The following is a 14,960-nucleotide window of genomic DNA, read 5'->3' as shown; positions in this document are numbered from 1 at the left end:
GAAATCCATTTCCTTCTTAGGGAACATGCCTACCCAAAGCCTCCAAATAGACTTCTCTGCAGTGATTTCATCTCTAATCATATCAAATCAGACTGCAGTGGACATCTGACCCAAGTTTGGCTAAATTCTGTCTCTAAATTATGGCAAAGAAATGAGTCAGATCTTAAGAGAGTAAGGAGGCTTACATGGTCATGTATTCTCAAAGGCCAGTGTGGCCATTTTTGTTTTTGTTTTTTAACCATTAACAAGAATTTAGTGTATTTATGAAGAGAAAAAGAAGACGCATGTAGGATGTGAGGGCGATCTGGCTGCGATATCTGTCATCCCATTGATCGCCAGGTTGATTCGGCTGATCTGGCTGGCTAGGCGGGTGTCCCCTTCCTCCCTCACCGCTCCATGTGCTTCCCTCCTGAAGCTGCCCGCTCGGTCGAAGAGGACGACCTTCCCCGCTAGAGGAGAGGACTGTTCTTCCGTCGAGTAGCTGCGCTCCCCTGCTAGAACCTCCAAACAGAAGACGCATGTAGTTTCATCATACATACACAATGAATACAATGGAATCTCATCATACCGTGTTTCTTCCTTTCCCTTTCATTTTGCAAAGTGAGTAGGTAATAAAATGAGAGAAAACATTAACTATTCACCTTACAAAATGAAAGGGAAAGGAAAAATACTATTTTTTTTTTTTGTATTTTTCTGAAGCTGGAAATGGGGACAGTCAGACAGACTCCCGCATGCGCCCGACCGGGATCCACCCAGCACACCCACCAGGGGCAACGCTCTGCCCACCAGGGGGCGATGCTCTGCCCCTTCGGGGCATCGCTGTATTGCGACCAGAGCCACTCTAGCGCCTGGGGCAGAGGCCAAGGAGCCATCCCCAGCGCCCAGGCCATCTTTGCTCCAATGGAGCCTTGGCTGCGGGAGGGGAAGAGAGAGACAGAGAGGAAGGAGGGGGTGGGGGGTGGAGAAGCAAATGGGCGCTTCTCCTATGTGCCCTGGCCGGGAATCGAACCTGGGTCCCCCGCACGCCAGGCCGACGCTCTACTGCTGAGCCAACCAGCCAGGGCCGGAAAAATACTATTTAAACAGTGAGCACTTATACTCAAAGCGCACAGCAAGCATAAGAACAGGGAGAAACAAATCCATGGGTCTCAGTTCTCATGAGTCTCTTGCTTATCCACTGCTCACTGAGTGGAAGTTTAAAGATATATGTATAGTATATATTTTAACTTCAACATGACCCCAGCTGTTTTATGTAGTGGTCAACCAAAAACAAACCAACTATCCAATATTTTAAGGATACTTTATGAGAAATTAGTCTTTCAAAAATAATTTGAACTGTCTCTAGTCTATTATTGCAAGAACCTGACTTCCACTTAAGATGTAGCTCCTCCATAAATGCCTGACAACTTTCTAGCTCTTACTGGCCCAATTGAAGTTCCTGTAATTATACTCCAAAAAGTTCCCTAGGAACTTTCTAATGCCCCTTCCATTTTCTTTGAACTTACTTAAGTAGGCTTCTGTTCCTAACAGTCACATGTTCCCTAAAGAGATCCTCCTAATAATCTCTGTTGAAGCCTGTTATGGCCAATAATAAAGAACAGCAAAAGGCAGTAAAGCACTATGGTTAAGGGTTTTGGAATCATAAAGTAGATCTCTATTGTAATCACGGCTCCATCACTTAATAGTGCTGTGATTTTGGAGACAGTATTTAACCTCTATGAATCCATTTTCCATGGATCTTCAAACACTACTTTGAAGATTAAATGAGATAATGTATATTAAGGACTTACTTAGTACCATGCTTGGTATAGACTGTTAGGACTACTAATAGCAACTGTTAGATGAAATTCCTGCTGAATTCTGTCTTACAGCTTTTTCCTATGGCTCCATTACCAGCTTTCATTTCCATGACATTTTTGTAAAAATTCTGAGTTATGCAAATGAACAAATTTATTAAAAAATAGGATTTGTATGGATCATACACTGCTTTTCTATGTTTTCTAGACTCACAAAATTAATTTAGTATCCCTAGATCAGTTTTGGGGCCAAATAATAATATTCCCAATGACATCATATTAACCTGAAAAGGGTGGTGCATTCTTTCCACCCCCTAAAATACTCTTCCTTCCAAATTTTATTTTTAATAGTGAATAAATTTTACTAACATTTAAGAAAAAAGGGCTGAAAGGTAATAACTCATGAAAATAATTTGTAGCAAATAAAAAATATTGATATTATATCTAACAGTTAAATGCTGTTTCCAGAATTTTCATATTTCAGAAATGAGTTTTATAATTGCCATCTAATAAAAGCCTATTATCGCCTGACCAGGCGACGCAGTGGATAAAGCGTCAGACTGGGATGCGGAGGACCCAGGTTCGAGACCCCAAGGTCGCCAGTTTGAGCGTGGGCTCATCTGGTTTGAGCAAAAGCTCACCAGCTTGGACCCAAGGTCACTGACTCGAGCAAGGGGTTACTTGGTCTGCTGAAGGCCCACAGTCAAGGCACATATGAGAAAGCAATCAATGAACAACTAAGATGTCTCAACGAAAAACTAATGATTGATGCTTCTCATCTCTCTCCGTTCCTGTCTGTGTGTCCCTATCGATCCCTCTCTCTGTCTCTGTTAAAAAAAAAAAACAAAACCTATTATCCAGTACTAATTTCTCATACCATTCCAGGAATTGTATAAAGAATATTCTAGAATTTCTACAATTTTTAGTTTTTGAGAGTTAGGGACCTTAAATCCTTTAGTAACTTCACTAAAGAAGAAGAAGAATGGATTTTAATAAATTACATCTTAAAATAACCCTCAAATTTCATTTTTAACCAAATTCTTTTTCTTTCTCTCTCTCTTTCTCGAGAGAGAACAAGAGAGGGAGAGAGACAAGAAGGCAGACAGATGAGAAGCATCAACTTGTAGTTGTATCACTTTAGTTCTTCACTGATTGCTTCTCATATGTACCTTGACTAGCAGGCTTAAGCCTAGCTATTGACCTCTTGCTCAAGCCAGCAACTTTGGGCTCAAGCCAGTAACCATGGGATCATGATGATAATCCCATGCTCAAGCTGGTGACCTTGAGCTTCAAGCCAGCAACCCTTAAGCTCAAGCCAGAGACCATGGGGTCATGTCTATGATCACACACTCAAGCCAGCGATCCTGCATTCAAGCTGGTGACTTGGGGTTTTGAACCTGGGACCTCAGCATCCCAGATCAATACTCTATCCACTGTGCCACTTTAACCAAATTTTCAAAGCCTACTCTTATCTTGCTTTTTGTTAAAACTATTAAAAGTAAAAACTGATATTTTAATTTAAAACATTCATATCTGCCTTTTCATAAAGGCATATTAGGGAACTGGCCACCTGATCAACGGTTGGTAAACAGACATTTCACACTTGAATAGCATGTAACAGTTTTCAAAATACTTGTAAGAGTATTTCACTTAAGTCTCATATGAGTCAACATGGCAACTTTTCTTTTTTTGGTATTTTTCCGAATTGAGAAGGGGAGGGGGAGGCAGACAGACAGACTCCCGCATGCGCCCAACCGGGATCCACCCGGCATGCCCACCAGGGGGCAATGCTCAGCCCTTCTGGGTTGTTGCTCTGCTGCAATCAGAGCCATTCCAGCGCCTGAGGTGGAGGCCATGGAGCCATCCTCAGAGCCCCAGCTAACTTTGCTCCAATGGAGCCTTGTCTACGAGAGGGGAAGAGAGAGAGAGAAAGGAGAGAGGGAAGGGTGGAAAAGCAGATGGGCGCTTCTCCTACGTGCCCTGACCGGGAATCCAAGTCAGGACTTCCACACACCCGGCCGATGCTCTACCGCTGAGCCAACTGGCCAGGGCCTCAACATGGCAACTTTTATTTCCATTTTATAGAAATAAAATTCAAGGTCAGTAAAGTAACTACAATATGAAAATTAGGACCTACATTTTCTGACTTCTAGTTTAAAACTCTTTCCACTTCACCACATTGCCTCTCACCTGGATCATTTACCATACTGTATAATTGGGATCTGAATAACAGTTATTGTCAACTGGAAAGAAAAGAACATTAAAATAGGGTAGATAAAACAAGAAAAGTTTTAATTATATTTTGTACTTAAGAGGTTTTAGTATACCGATACTCAATTATTTTGAGAATTTAATCAAAGAGAATACTTGAGAGGTTATAAGGAAATAGAGACATGTACTTTATTTGCAAATATCTGTGGGTGTGTGCATAGCACTTTTTCTTGTCTTAAACTTCTGTTTGAGTCACAGTAGCAAATTATAGCTTCTTTTAGAGAGGAAAAATTCTGCTTGCAATTATGCCTTTGGGAAATGGTTTCACAATCCTTAGCATATTTTATAAATAAATAGGGTTATAAGGAAAGCATTCCTTTTAGATAGATATAACAACTTCTAAGAGAAACTCAGATTTTTCAGAAACAAACAGAAAGTTAAGATACCTCACACACAGACCCCTTATTTTGACAAGAGAAGAGAGAGCTTTAAAAAGAGTAACGATCCCCTTTTAAGGGTATGAGAATAAAGGTACTGTATGGTGAGGTCAAGCATGGTTTGAATAAATAGTATTTTTTTAAGTTGAGTTCACTAGAGAGTAAGTAAAGCATCCTGGTCAGAAGAGATGAAATCACAGACATCTAGGGACTATCTTCAGAGTTAGAGTTAATAAAACATTTTTTTCCTTTTAAAACTTTTTCTCCTTTTAAAAATACTTTAATAATTTGCTACTGTGACTGAAAAAAAAAAAGAACAAGAAAAAATGTCCCCCTAATAAACTTCCCCAAACCTACACGCATGTGTTATTCTTGAATTCATCAGGTGAGGCATTTCCTTCCAGCTATGTATTACCCAAAGGTATTCAATATTTAGTGTCAAAATTTAAAATAAGGTATAATAAACTCTTTGTCTATGAACTGATATAGTTTGTTTCTCATTCATTTTCTGTGTGTGACAATCTCCTATATCACTTAGGTCTTAATATTTACCTGAACCTCTGAATTGGAGTCAACAGGCTGCAGTGAAAACCAAGTTTCTTTACCACTGTGGTTACACAAGTCTTCTTTTTTGATGGCTACTTTTCCTATAGGAAATAAGTAAAACAATATGAGGAAACATGTTGTGTAATTCTTAGCACTGTTAATATCTAATAGTTCGTATAAAACAAAAATAATTCATATCTACTGACATAAAAAAATTTTTATAAAATATTTTTCTATATTCTAAAGAATAAGTGCTAATTCCCCTTGCTCTGTGGTAGGCCCTTCTCTGGGTCATTTTGAATCAGGAGATTACACAAAAACTCAGTTGTGTTTACATGCAACTGCATTTTTTACTACCTATTCAGATTCAGGTTTTCACCCCGAGTACAATCAGTATAAAAAGCAAAGTACAACAACAGTGCAAACTAATCCTTCAAATTCTTGAATACTATGAATAAAAGATGTTTTATACCTGCATTTAATGAGTTTTAAGTCCCAATTAAGAGAAAAATCAAAACATCATATAATAACACTAACAATATTGAAAATTATGGAAGATTACAGCAATAATTTTATTAAAAGTTTGTTTTTATTAAGACACTGCAAACATTGCTTATACTGCTTTAATACATACAAAAAAAAATCAAGACAGCTCTTTAAAGAGTTTCTACCTCTCAGGAAAAGATATAGTACAACAAATAAAGTAGTACAGAGAGGAAGAAACAGACATGTTCTTATTATAATGATGTATTTGCCATGTTGGTACAAAGCATTTCCTTCCTCAATTCAAGTTTTAAGAAGCAGACATAGTTTTGCATATGACTGACAATTTATGCAAAAATTCTATACAAAAACTTCAACAAAAGATATACATTAAAAGTCAAAAACAGTTCACTTTATTTTATCAAATAAGAATTTTCATTTTAAGTGTCCTAATTATACTTCAAGGGTATCTTTCACTTATGATGTATCTTGCCCTTTTAGTTCAACATTTGAAAACTTAGAGAACAGTGTGTCAGGTTTTGTGTATGAAGTGAAAAGGAGAGGCATGACAGGAAAACAAACAGTAAAATTCTTTAAAATTTTATTCTGGAAAAAAAAATTTTATTCTGGAATTAGATCATGGTGATGGCTGCACAACTCTGAATATACTAAAAACCACTGTACTGTTTTTATAGGGTGTATAAAAACACTGTATTTTAATAGGGTGAGTTTTATGGTATGTAAATTATATCTCAATAAAGCTGTTATTAAAATTTTTTAAACAGATTAAAATTTTCAATAAGCTTATCTTCCTAGTCTGACTGGAACTCAAACTACAATGACTACCTATATATGTTTATATATATAATTTTAGGAAAAATATTAAAATACATAGCCACTTTTGTTTTCATTAGGTTGGCAACTGTATTAATATACAACCAAGAGAACTATTGAAAATTCAGCTTTATTATTAATATATTAATCTTAAAATTAATAAATAGCCCTCACAACAACATGAATCTTTCCAACTTTCTTTTAAATATATTGGATAAAACCTAATGTGAAGGGCAAAATCTTCATGTAAATAACAGCATTTATGCCCTGGCCAGTTGGCTCAGCGGTAGAGCGTCGGCCTAGCGTGCGGAGGACCCGGGTTCGGGTCCCGGCCAGGGCACACAGGAGAAGCGCCCATTTGCTTCTCTACCCCTCCGCCACGCTTTCCTCTCTGTCTCTCTCTTCCCCTCCCGCAGCCAAGGCTCCATTGGAGCAAAGATGGCCCGGACGCTGGGGATGGCTCTGTGGCCTCTGCCTCAGGCGCTAGAGTGGCTCTGGTCGCAACATGGCGACGCCCAGGATGGGCAGAGCATCGCCCCCTGGTGGGCGTGCCAGGTGGATCCCGGTCGGGCGCATGCGGGAGTCTGTCTGACTGTCTCTCCCTGTTTCCAGCTTCAGAAAAATGAAAAAAAAAATAATAATAACAGCATTTATAATTCATTCAAATCTTACAGGAAATAGCACCAGGAAAAAAATATATTTGTCTTTTGGGGGGTTAAATTTAAGACACAAATTAATGAGGAAAAAGAAATTTTTTCAGGACCAAATATACAGATTACAAGTTAAGTATACAATTTAAGCACTAACTGAAGCACCTAAATATTTTTTATGCTGCTGAAATAATTTAGGTTAACAGCCAAATCATACAAATCTCTTGATATGTTTTACCTACTGATTGTATCAAATTCCTGGTAAGTCAATATTAATACCAAGAACTGCTTAGGATATAGAAGTATGATAAAGTATTCAATATTACTTATCACAAAAGACTAAGATCATCACAACTCTATATAGAGTGGTTCCACTTACCATGAATTTCACACCAGATATAAACATTAAGGCAATGTATAACAGTTTGAAACGTATGTATGTACAAATATTTACAGACATAGATCTATACCTCCTATAGCTCAAGTTCTCTTTTTTTTTTTTTTTTTTTCTGAAGCTGGAAACGGGGAGAGACAGTCAGACAGACTCCCGCATGCGCCCGACCGGGATCCACCCGGCACGCCCACCATGGGCGACGCTCTGCCCACCAGGGGGCGATGCTCTGCCCCTCCCGGGCGTCGCTCTGCCGCAACCAGAGCCACTCTAGCGCCTGGGGCAGAGGCCAAGGAGCCATCCCCAGCGCCCGGGCCATCTTTGCTCCAATGGAGCCTTGGCTGCAGGAGGGGAAGAGAGAGACAGAGAGGAAGGAAGTGGGGGAGGGGTGGAGAAGCAAATGGGCGCTTCTCCTATGTGCCCTGGCCGGGAATCGAACCTGGGTCCCCCGCACGCCAGGCCGACGCTCTACCGCTGAGCCAACCGGCCAGGGCCTATAGCTCAAGTTCTTATATTTTGAGAACCACTCAATTCCTGCTTTAAGAATCTCAGTATCTATATATCTTTTGTGTCCTCTCCCCAGAAAAAATGCAGAGATATTATCTGGCATATAATTTTAAGAACGTTTATCCATCCAGAAACTAGCTGGTATACTTCTGATTAAGACCCCTATCTACAATTTTCAAGATTTTTAGTTTTATAAATACTTTATGAATCTGTATGCAGATGTACATATGTATGTATGTATACTATATGCAAGCATCACTAAAGCAAACTCCCCCAACTTAAAAATAGGATTTTTAAAAAGTTTTTTTAGAAATTTATTGATTTAACTAATTCACTCATTCAACAAATAATCACAATAGCACTGTGTTTTAAATGGTGATTTGATTTCCAGACTCCCTTAACCAAACTCTACTTAACCAATAATGTATCTAAAAACTACAGTAGGAATCTAGCTGTTCTAATTATAACCTGCAACTCTAGATCACTGGAAATAAACCTTTTCTTACTAAAAGAGAATCCTCTCTTAGTTCACAGGTAAAAAAAAAAAATTCCCAGAAACCAGTGCCCTCTTCCTCCTACCGCATTATCTTCTGTATCCATGGTACAGGGGGACCTCAGGTTACGACACAGTTCCATTCCTGTGACAGTGATGCAACTCGAATTTTGGTGTAAGTCAAAACCCTAGCCTAACACAAATAGAACACTTGTGCTTCTAACAGTCCAAATGGCACAGGTAAGTGTACTGGGGGACACCAATTCCATCACTCATATACTGCGTTACTGTGCAGTCTTCCGCTGTGTGCAACCAAACTAGTTTGCCCACGTAGTCCATAAGTACAACACTAACGGCCTAAGCCAAAACAGTCCCATCTCAATTTTTTTTAGGTTTTTATGGGAGTGAGCATCATAAACTCGAAACATTGTATGTTGAGACTGGCGTAAACTGGCGTAACCTGAGGATCCTGTGTATTCACTGTCATAAAAAAGTTGAATGGATCTTGTCTTCTGAGAAGGAAACCCTTCTCTAATGAGCTGCATAAATAAGCCATTCATAAATTAAGAAAAACTTGCAAAAATTTTTTTTATTTTATTTAGACAATTTTAATGGGGTGACATTGATCAACTAAATTACATAGGTTCAGAGAAAACATCTCCAGATCATTTTGACATATGATTATGTTATATACCCATCACTCAAAGTGAAACTGTCTTCGTCATTTTCTATTTGGTTTTCTTTGTGCCCCTCCTCTCTCTCTACCCCCACCCTCTCCTCCTTTCCCCTCCCCCTGGTAACCACCACACTCTTGTCCATGTCCATGAGTCTCAATTTTGTGTTCCCCCTATGTATAGAATCATACAATTCTTAGATTTTCTGATTTACTTATTTCACTCAGTATAATGTTATCAAGGTCCATCCATGTTGTCGTAAATGATTTTATGTCATTATTTCTTATGGCTGAATAGTATTCCATAGTATATGTATACCACATCTTCTTTATCCAATCCTCTATTGAGGGACACTTTCATTGTTTCCATGTCTTGACCACTGTGAACAATGCTGCAATAAACATGGATGTGCATGTGTCTTTACATACCAATGCTTTTGAGTTTTGGGGGTATATAGCCAGTAGAGGGATTGCTGGGTCATATGGTAGTTCTATTAATTTTTTGACGAACCACCATACTTTCTTCCATAATAGTTGTACTAATTTACATTCCCACCAACAGTGAATGAGGGTTCCTTTTTCTCCACAGCCTCTCCAACACTTGTTATTACCTGTCTTGTTGAGAAAAAAACTGCAATTTTATTGCCTGTTCTTATTCTTATCAAATTCCTTTTTAGATGTCTGTTTCTGAAACATAAAGATTTAGTTGCATGAGACTAGTCAACCTGAAGAAGCAGGGAAGAGTACATGATCCCAAGAAGTCAGGGAAACTTATATCAGTTACAGAGGAAAATAAAATATTTGAAATCATTAGGTATTAGGATACCTGCAACATGTTCAGCACATCAATAGACAATATAACATAAAAAAGTCATCAGTCTGAGGGAATAAAACAGGGTAGAAAGAGGGCAAAAGGGTGGAGGGAGGGAAAGAGAAAGAATGAATCAATCAAAGAATGAGAGAAAGGTGGGAGGTTAAAGGGCAAGGGAATATGGAAGAGGGACAGGAGAGGAACAGATATGGGAAGGACAAGTTTCTGAAATACAAGTTAAGGCCAACCCCCCCTCCCCCCACCCAACATTCTTACTTGTTGTTTTGAGCTACCCTTAGCTAACTTGGGTTAGATAGCAATTATTGATTGTAAAAGGTAGGCAGCCTGATACAGTGGAAAGAACACTAAGCTGAAAGAAAACCCAGCATTTATTGAACATTCACCAGATAGTAGACATTCTTACATATTTTCTGTTTAATCTTCATAACAATCTCGGGTGTAGAGAGTATAATCACCATCTTACTGATGGGGCAAGTTTAATGATATTTAAAAACCTGCCCAATAACAAGTGCTAAGGCAGATTTCAAAACCAAGGTACGCCTGTCCATGTTCCTTTCAACATGAACCTTCATTTAGTAGCATGGTGTCAATTCTGTTACTTGTTAACTATGTGATCTTAGACTATTTTATAAGTAAATACTACCTTTGCCTCCTTTGTATTAGAAACAACTTTTAGCTCTAATGATATTAAAAACTTGTTCTGTGCCTCTAATAGTCCCAAAGATTGTTTTAGTTTACCGTTTTAAACAAAGTTGAAACTCATTACTTCACTAGCTATAAAATCACCAACCTCAAAAAAAAAAATGTCACCCAGAAACAACCTACCAATATTATTAAAGGTAATATTTTATTTCCTTACTGTCCTAACAAACTCATAGACAGAAAGAGCTTAGACCAAACACAAACACATGCACACACCCCAGAGGCTGTATTAGTTCCTTAAAATAAGACAAGGAGAGGAAACACAAAAAGCAATGAAGGAACTATGGGCAAAAAAACCTTTTTTTTTTTTTTTTTTTGGTCTCTAAGTAAAAAAAAGTATTCTTAGCTATCTATAAATACTGTGTTATATTGGGTCCCATTTTTAGACATAACATATCCTTAGAATTTCCATCCTGATACAGATCACTAACTGGCAAAATCTCAACAGTCCCATTCCTAGTTGGACATTAGGAGAAAGAGTAGAAAAGAGTAGTGACAAGATGAAATTAGGACCAGAGATTGAACAAATTCTGGTAGATAGTAACAGCAATTCAATTAATGACAGTATTTCAATGTCTCAGTGTGTGGGGTTTAGGTGGATATGCTTTGGTCTCCATGGTAGACTGGTATATTAACAGTCTCTTTGGTGTATGCCACTGTGTAGTCCCCTCCAGCACAGACTCTGGGTTTGGCCACGTTACTTGCTTTTGCTGCCAAAGGGATATCAGCAAATGTGATACAAGTAGAGGCTTAATAAGAACCTGTGCAGTGGCATTTACCCTCTTGGAGCCCTGACACCAAGCAGAGAGGAAGACCTCGATAATAGCCAGCACTAGACATCAGAAATAAGTCAGACAGTTCAGCCCAGACAATCTCTCAGGTTAATGTATATTAGTGACCCTAGGTTAGACCAGCAGAAGAACCACCCAGTTTGGCTTTGCCCGAATTGACAAACTCAAGGATCATAAACAAATATATGTTGCTGTATTAAACCACTAAGTATTGAAGTGATCTGTTATGTAGGAAGTAGCAATAGATAACTAATACAGTACCTATGCAAACAGATACCAAAATGTAGGCTTAGGCAAATTTTAAACAGTAGGTTTGACTTAAGAGCTAAATGCCAGCAGAAATTACAATTCAAAGAGCTGGAAAAGAGCTATGATAAATTCAGCCTTATTTTATAGATAAACTAGGCCAAAGAAGGTAAGGTAAAGTGATTTGATTAAGGTCATACAGCTAGTTGGTGATAGTCATAACTGGAACTCACATCCCTGATATCCTAGTAAAACTCTCTTATCAAATATCCTTCTAAACCCAGGGGGGTAAGGAAACTGTTGCCAAAATCTATTAACATAACCACAGTCTACTTATTTGAGCCTAGAGCCCTCTGAAAACTAAAATAATTTTAAAAATACACATTAAGAGCTTGACTGGTAGTGGCACAGTGGATAGTGTTGACCCAGGACGCTGAGGACCCCGGCTCAAAACCTCGAGCTTGCCAGCTTGAGCACAGGATTGCTGGCTTGAGCAAAGGATCATCAACATGATCCCAAGGTTGTCGGCTTGAAGCCCAAGGTCACTGGCTTTAGCCCAAAAGCCTGAGTTCCTGGTCAAGGCATGTATGAGAAGCAATCAATGAACAACTAAAAGTAAAGCAACTATAAGCTGATGCTTTACATGATCTCTCCTCCCCCCTCCCATCCTCTCAAAAAAATCAATTAAAAAATACATATTAGGAGGTAAAAAGTAAAATATATGTTTTAATTTTAATACTAGGATCTTCACTGGAAATGAAAATATATTCTTATATAGTTTTTGTCTTTTTCTCAATTTTTTTTTTTTTTTTTTTTTTTTTTTTTTCATTTCTCTGAAGCTGGAAACGGGGAGAGACTCCCGCATGCGCCCGACCGGGATCCACCCGGCACGCCCACCAGGGGCGACGCTCTGCCCACCAGGGGGCGATGCTCTGCCCATCCTGGGCGTCGCCATGTTGCGACCAGAGCCACTCTAGCGCCTGAGGCAGAGGCCACAGAGCCATCCCCAGCGCCCGGGCCATCTTTGCTCCAATGGAGCCTTGGCTGCGGGAGGGGAAGAGAGAGACAGAGAGGAAAGCGCGGAGGAGGGGTGGAGAAGCAAATGGGCGCTTCTCCTGTGTGCCCTGGCCGGGAATCGAACCCGGGTCCTCCGCACGCTAGGCCGACGCTCTACCGCTGAGCCAACCGGCCAGGGCCTTTTTCTCAATTTTTAAGAGAAGACACTATACCTTATATTACATTTTTAAAGCCTCAATTTTATAATTTCCTTTCTTTTTGTAAAATGGTTCCTAAGTCTCAAGTTTTTAATTAATCCCTAATCAATCTTTTACACTACCTATTCCTGGCAAATAAAATGCCTAATATGAAAAGTAATAGTTATTGCTTCTGCTATAGGGATTAGGAGTGGGGTGGGGTCAGTGGTCAAAATTAATTAGGATTATCTATAATACTATAATTATCTTTTTTTACAAAAAGAAAAATATCCATATATCATTTACATAATTAAAAAGAAAGAACAAAGAAGCTTTTAGTTATATTTGACCAGTACACATTCTCATATCTCTAGCTAAATTTCATTTCCAGAAAATGGAAATGGCACTATTTAATCTACAACTGAGTAGCTCAGTTATAAAATAATTGAGGGAACTTAATTTCCAGTAGCTCAAAATTTAAAAACAAAAACAAAAAACCACCCACCTTTATGAGTTAATGACAACAGAAAATATATTAAACTACAAAAGTATAAATGTGAGAACAACAAGACCATTTTTCAGCTTTAAATTAAAGGGTGCATATGTATTATGTTTACTTTAAGAATAATTCCTATCTGTAAATGAAAAAATTCCCACTAAATACATAAATTTTATCTATTAATAAGAATAAACATTTGGAGAAAGTTCTCACACCTAGACATGGTTTTCTTATAACAATCCACAAACAACTGATTTTTACTTAAAATTATTTCATTTTTTTTTAAAAATTGATTTTTACTCTGAAAACACACAAAGAAGGCCCTGGCTGGGTGGTTTAATGCATAGAGCATCATTCTTGTAAGCCAAGAACAGGGATTCAATCCCTGGTCAGGGCTCATAAAGCAATCAATGAGTGAACAACTAAATAAATGGAACTAAGTGAAACAAGTCAATGTTTTTCCCTCTCTTTCCCTTACTCCCCTCTCTCCCCCTTCTTTCCCCCCTTCCTCTCTCTCTTTCAAATCAATGGAAAAAACAAAAAAAGAAAACACACAATAAAACAAAACAAAGGCAATGTTTGGAAATCATACTTATAAACCTCAACTAGACCCTGGCCGGTTGGCTCAGTGGTCGAGTGTGGACCTGACCAACGTGTGGATGTCCCAGGTTCAATTCCCAGTCGGGCACAGAGGAGAAGCAACCATCCACTTCTCCACTCTTCCCCCCCCCCCCTTCCTCTCTGGCAGCCATGGCTCGATTGGTTTGGGTGCCCCAGCCCTGGGTGCTGAGGATGGCCCCCTGGTGCCTCCATCTTAGGTGCTAAAAATAGCTCGGTTGCCAGCATGGTCCCAGATGGGCAGAGCATTGGCCACAGACAGGGATTGCCAGGTGGATCCCAGTCAAGGCACATGAGGGAGTATGTCTCCCTAGCTACCTTCCTCTCACTTGGAAAAGAAGAAAAAACCTTGACTAAAGACCTTTTCAAGCAATACTATATGATAACTATAATGTTACATGTAAAACAGACAATGAAAATTACAAAATTTTTTCTTAAGACATGATAGTCAAAGATACATAATTTCTCAAAGGTCTCTAATAATCACCAACAGCCTCTACCCAATCCTCATCCACTCTACCTCTCCCTAGTTTTTGACATTAAAAGATCTTGCCTTTAGTGATGATATTCATCTCTCTTATCTCTTTCTACCTTCCTGATACACCTTATCAATCTTCACTGAAGCCTCATTTTCCCGGCAATACACTCCTTATCTTCTGGAAATTTTTCATTCATTCCAGCAGAGGCTTCAAGTATCACTTAATGTGAACGACTCTCAAGTCCACATCTCCAGTTCTTTTTTCTAAGCTTCAGATCTGCATCCCCAACAGTCAGCCAAAGATGTTCCATACAGGTAGTAATATAAATTTAACTTGTTTGAAACAAAAGTCATCCTATCCCCTTCCCATCCCTCACTCAAACCTGAATGCTCCTGCTGTGTTCCTTCTATCAGTAATGACAGCCATACTACCATTAAAATTTTTTATTTATTTATTCATTTTTAGAGAAAGAGGAGAGAGAGAGAGAGAGAGAGAGAGAGAGAGAGAGAGAGAGAGATAAAGAGAAGGGGGGAAGAGCAGGAAACATCAACTCCCATATGTGCCTTGACCTGGCCAGCC

The 14,960-nt window shown here is 38.9% G+C and overlaps 1 protein-coding gene across 2 annotated transcripts in view; it reads right to left on the bottom strand.

Annotated features, from left to right (window-relative positions):
* The window catches only part of RASA2 (RAS p21 protein activator 2), a 149,896-nt gene that overhangs the window by 100,345 nt on the left and 34,591 nt on the right, over positions 1–14,960 (bottom strand). For both annotated transcript variants that reach the window (XM_066350484.1, XM_066350485.1), the window contains exon 4: positions 4,997–5,091. In XM_066350484.1, the coding sequence (XP_066206581.1) occupies positions 4,997–5,091 (95 nt within the window). The remainder of the gene's footprint in view (positions 1–4,996; positions 5,092–14,960) is intronic.

This window comes from Saccopteryx leptura, chromosome 10 (assembly GCF_036850995.1).
Source record: "Saccopteryx leptura isolate mSacLep1 chromosome 10, mSacLep1_pri_phased_curated, whole genome shotgun sequence".
In the NCBI taxonomy this organism is placed as follows: domain Eukaryota; kingdom Metazoa; phylum Chordata; class Mammalia; order Chiroptera; family Emballonuridae; genus Saccopteryx; species Saccopteryx leptura.
The sequence above is the reverse complement of the archived record's forward strand: the minus strand, read 5'-3'. Positions and strand labels throughout refer to the sequence as shown.